This window comes from Wolffia australiana, chromosome 8, assembly GCF_029677425.1.
Source record: "Wolffia australiana isolate 7733 chromosome 8, ASM2967742v1".
Lineage (NCBI taxonomy): Eukaryota > Viridiplantae > Streptophyta > Magnoliopsida > Alismatales > Araceae > Wolffia > Wolffia australiana.
In genome coordinates this window covers 6,253,732-6,259,052 of record NC_135842.1, presented here as the reverse complement: position 1 = coordinate 6,259,052, position 5,321 = coordinate 6,253,732, and the positions used below count along the sequence as shown (strand labels likewise).

The 5,321-nt window shown below is 45.7% G+C and overlaps 1 protein-coding gene across 2 annotated transcripts; it reads left to right on the top strand.

The window, feature by feature from the left end:
* On the top strand, positions 1-2,492 carry LOC144706829 (Protein kinase superfamily protein). 2 transcript variants are annotated; one of them, XM_078579895.1, is made up of 8 exons: positions 1-304; positions 377-426; positions 489-784; positions 970-1,233; positions 1,397-1,569; positions 1,664-1,743; positions 1,824-2,109; positions 2,209-2,492. In XM_078579895.1, exons 3-8 carry the CDS (start codon positions 496-498, stop codon positions 2,380-2,382), a joined length of 1,266 nt encoding a protein of 421 aa, XP_078436021.1. In that variant the 5' UTR covers positions 1-304; positions 377-426; positions 489-495; the 3' UTR covers positions 2,383-2,492. The 2 variants fall into 2 exon arrangements, with proteins under 2 accessions (XP_078436021.1, XP_078436020.1); XM_078579894.1 differs by having other exon boundaries at positions 3-304; positions 494-784.
* Positions 2,493-5,321: the final 2,829 nt, after the last annotated feature.

The window sequence follows — 5,321 nt, the reverse complement described above, 5'->3', positions numbered from 1 at the left end:
ACGACCCTAGAGAGAGAGAGAGGACGAGAGAGAAAGTAGGGATCTTTGGACCGAGGTCATCTCTCGTCCCCAGCTCCTGCGCTTTCTCTCTCTTCCCTTCTCCTTCGCTGGAGACGGAGAGCAACAGAGAAGAGAAGAGAAAAGAATAGGAAGGAGAGGAGAGGGGAAGAAGACGAAAACTGGCAGCCATCGAAGCAGCCACCCGAGGAAGAGACAGAAACAGAAAGAACAGCAGCTTCTTCTTCTTCTTCGACCTGTTCGCCTCCTGCAGCTCCTCCTCTTCCTCCGCAGACTCCCCCTCCAGGTCCCTCTTTCTCTCTCTAGAAATACCCATGTCCGCTTTCAGATTTCTCATGCCATCTTCTTCCGGGTCCAGCGATGGTGACGTGATCTCCTCGCCGGCTCCTTCGTGCCCATCTTCCCCAGGCAAGTTCTGCTCTCAAAAAACTCTATTTTGATTGATGGGTCGTTGACGATATAGGATTAAGAGCAGAGATGAAGGATTGGGATGTGGAGATGGGGGATTTGGAGGAGGAGGGAAGGTCTGGGAAGCCGCCCCATCAATGGAAGGGAATTCTCCGGTTGTGGAGGCAGAAATCAATGAGGAGGCTGGCCACCTTCCCGGCTGTGGGTGTGCCCAGGCTTCCCCGGCGCCGGCCCAGCAAAGACGCGAGAGACGGCGATGGCGGCGCCGCCGCAGACCTCGAACTCTGCCTCTTTAAACCCTCCTGGAAGAGCTTCTCCCTCTCCGAGCTCCAGCTTGCCACCCGCAATTTCAATCCTGGTTAAACTCTACACCCTGGTAGATGGAAATTCTTCAGTTTGATCTTCAGTTCTTTCGAATTGTCGAAATTCAGACTGTTTTTATGGGTTTGATCATGGGGCCTCATTGAGGGGATGATGTTGGGTTGGGGGGGGGGGGTGTTTTTAGTTTAATTTAGCTTTGATGAGGAGTTGGATGATTGGCAGAGAACTTGATTGGGAAGGGGGGTTATGCGGAGGTGTATAAGGGAAGGTTGGGAGATGGGCGGCTGGTGGCGGTGAAGAAGTTGATAAAGGGGACGTCGGAGGAGATGACAGCCAGCTTCTTGGCCGAGCTCGGCATCATCACCCACACCAATCATCCCAATGTGGCCAAGCTCGTCGGCTTCAGCGTTGACGGCGCCGCCATGCACATTGTGCTTCAGCTGTCCCCCCATGGCAGCCTAGCCACCTTCCTCTTCTCCAATTCTGGTCAGCCCTCTCTGTCTCTCACTCTCTTTCTTCTTTCATCCCTCCCTCTCTCCCTCTGGAGTTTTATTTCCTCCTTCCTCTTGAGATAAATGCTACTCTTTTCAATTTTCACCTCTTTATTTCCTTGTTCAGTTCTTTAGTTCCCATTTCTTTTTGTCCATAGAAGAAAATTCCATGGAGGGTGGAGGCCAGAAGCTGGGGTGGAAGGCAAGGTACAACGTGGCGCTGGGGACTGCGCGTGGTCTGGAGTACCTCCATGAGAGATGCCAGAGGAGGATAATCCACAGAGACATAAAGGCCGCCAACATCCTCCTGGCGGATGACTTCGAGCCCCAGGTCAAACCCACCAACCGCATTGACCTGAATTCTCCAAGAATTAAGCAGCATAAATCTGACAACCACAACTATAAATCTATGCTCTTCTTCGCAGATATGTGACTTTGGGCTGGCCAAGTGGCTGCCGGAGAAGTGGACCCATCACACGGTCTCTGCCTTTGAGGGCACCTTCGGGTAATAAACAAGTCAAAGTCAAAGTCTGCATATATGCATTTTGATTTACTGGAGTTGACTTTGGGTTGACTTTTGGGCAGGTACCTGGCCCCAGAGTACTCCATGCATGGTATAGTGGATGAGAAGACGGACGTGTATGCATTTGGGGTGCTGTTGCTGGAGCTGATATCTGGGAGGAAGGCTTTGGATGGGAGGCAAAGGAGTTTGGTGATGTGGGCAAGACCGCTGCTGCAGAGGAATGATCTAAGGATGCTAACCGACCCAGCCATTGGAGATGCTGCCGATGCAGTCGAGCTTCGTCGAGTGGCGTACGTGGCTGCGCTCTGCATCCAGTATTCTGCCATTCGACGGCCAAGAATGAGCGAGGTACATACTCTCCTTCTTTCTCACTTGATTCATTTCTTCGAAGGAAAAAATGAGGGACGTTAGAGGACATGATGATAATGATGGCGATGGGGAGTGCAGGTGGCAAAGCTGCTTTCCACGGAAGGAGTTGGGAGTGCTGAGGGGCTGAGTTTGAGGCAGAGACTGCTACCCCACCGGACTTTGTCAGAAGAGCTTTTTGAGACAGATGATTACAGTGCCGGCAAATACTTGAGAGATCTCTGCCGCCACAAGCAGCTTGCCTTGGATTTATGAGAGCAATCTGTTTGCAGGAATGAAAGAATGTCGATAAGCTCCTGTACAAAATCTTGAACATTATTTGCCAGTATTAATTAACACTGGGAAATCCATTGGGACTGCATTAAGGTTGGTAGATCATGGCCTATTGCTCTCCTGCTGCTCATCCTGTGAGTTTCTGGTGGGTAAGCAAGGAGCATGTTCATCAGCAGGAAAGTCATCTTGCTTGTACATTGGATGTGTATAAATAATTACACAAAGAATGCATCGATAGATGTTTCTCGCTACTATGTAAGGTAAGGATTTCTGCGTTCAGAAATTCTTGAGGCTTTTTATTCCTGCGTCTCCAACATTTTTTTTTCTAGAGTCTTTCGTCAGAATTTAAACAACTATTAAGCTTGATCATCAGATACTTCAAGAAAGAAAAATAAGGTAACAGGTAAGAGGTGTCATTGCTCTTATAATATTGAGATAATTTCCTGTTGTCTCCTCATAGATAGATTTTAAGACCTTGAGTGCTCTGTATCTTGCCGTTTCTCACGGAAATTAGCCACCCAAGCCTACTAGCTACTTAAAAGTTCTCTAGGTTAACTATACCTTGTTGTTCTTTATCAATAATATGTTTAGCTTCCTCAATTGGGACATCAATTTGTTGTGGATTGGCATTTCTAGATCTTTACTTAAGTTATTTGGAATTCTCTATCATGAAACTTGATAGTCAATGGGGGAAATTATATGTATTGTATTAGAATGGTCCTCAATGGTCAAGAAAACCTCCCATCTCATGAAAGGTAATGTTGACTTGTATAAAGAAACCCTTGGACTCTAGTGATAACACCTATACCCTTTCTGGGTTTGAGAGTAACCCAAGAAATACGTATTGATATCCCTTTAATTGATCTTGTCTCCAGGTTTTGAATATATACAAACATTATGTACCCAATGATCATGGGACAGAGATTAGTCTTCTACTGAATGTGAGTAGAAAACCCCATTATAATCCACTGAGATTTTACTACTGAGAGACTTGGATGCAAATCTGTTGATAAGATGTACTGATGTTAGCAAAGCTTCTCCGCAAAGATGTTTTGGAACCTTATGATGAATAAATTGATGGAAATATATGTGGCCGACAAGCCAATCAAACATTCCACATCCCGTTCCATATTCATTAATAGAACATATTCATTATAGTGCATGTGTGATGTGTATAATGAAGTCCATGAATACATGATCGGACTTAGTGAATTATGATGAGATCATAATGCAGAGATCACTAGTCTTTAAGCATGTGTTCTAAACATTCCTATTCGAAGGATACACGAGAAGGACATCAAAGTATCCAGATAGAATAGCACTATCTAGCCTCACTCATATGATAAGTATGGCCGGTCCTGTAGCCATTAGTGTGGCGACACTAAGGATAGATAGTGGGTGCTCTTTAGTGGAAAGAGTTCACTGAATTGATCTGTACGAATCCCTAAATGGTATTATACCGAACTGTCAATCAGGTTGATTCACGTCATGGTTGTGTAAGTGGTCCTTAGACCTGAGACACCAAAGACGTCTTGTGGACGGAAGGTCGTACTTTGGCGATGGCCAACGAGTCTCTAATCATGGGATTCTAAACGGTCTTAGTTCGGGTGCATCAAGAAGTACACGAAGGCGATTGAGTGGTCAAGATGGGATCGTCCACCCTCGGTATAAGAGGTGACAGCTCAAGGAAGACGATGCAACTAAGTCCTTGGCCAAAGCAGTGAAATATCGGAGAAGAGTTCTCCGATGATTTCCAAATGCATCAGTACTAACTCGGATGACCGATTAGGGTTTGACAGTTGACCATACCCTAAGTCGTCCAAGGAGCGTCAAGTGGATGAGGGATTATACATACACGATAACCGATGACGAACAGGTTCCATGAGTGAGTCGATACACACTCCTTTGTATCTTCTAAGACACGAGGTGTAGCTTGGCACCCCACGTGTCGGAGTCTCGACCTATCGATTGGGTTAAATCGATCCGACATTAATTAATCTATATGATGATATAGTTAGTTAATTTGGAAGGCCAATAAAGGTTATTGGGCCGCTGGAGTCGTTAACTAGACTGATACATGGCCCTAGAGGGTCACACGCAAATGGTCTTTTGGACGTTGGAAGATATACTTAAGTTTTGGGAGTTTTTATGAAAAATACCCACTTAGTATAAATAGGGGAAGGCCCTGAACGAAATTCACCCAGGCCAGAATTTTTCAGGGGCCTTTCCCCTTCTTCTCCACTCTCCCCACGCCCCCTCTCCATCCCTGATGTGATCGAGACGACGTAACGACGCCGACGGAGATAGAATGGGGCTCGTCTACAAGAAGGAGGAGACTCGACGCGCCGAGGACCACGTGGATACATCTAGAGGCTGTACACTTGAGCAGCTCGACTCGTCTCGCTCCGGGATTGAAGAAATCACGAATGAGATTCGTGCAAAGGTATTTCATTTTAATGTTTTCGTTGATGCGGTTCGATTCGCAAAAGACTTCCGCTGCGCATCATTTTGATTTGTTCATCCAAGTCAAGGCACCTAGAACCCAACATAAATAAGTAGGGATAGTGAGGCATCGGTTACTTGGCCTATTATCTTCTTTTGTTCACCATTTAGTTGACTAGTATAGACATCATAAGATCCATACAGGACACATTGAGTTCAAAAGTAAGAAGCATGCCTTTCACTAAAGAAATCCCTGGCATTGTCAGACAACACCTTTTAAATGAAAATATCATTGAGCCTTTATCCCTGGCAGTGGGCACACATGCATATGTAGATTTTCCATCTCTTCAGCCACATCAGACTTAGAATTGAAAAGATACACCCATCTTGGGAATGTGCACTCATCCGCAAACAAATATGTAAAATTCAAGATATTAATTAGTATGGTATCATTCTCTACTTCCAACTCATGGTGCACA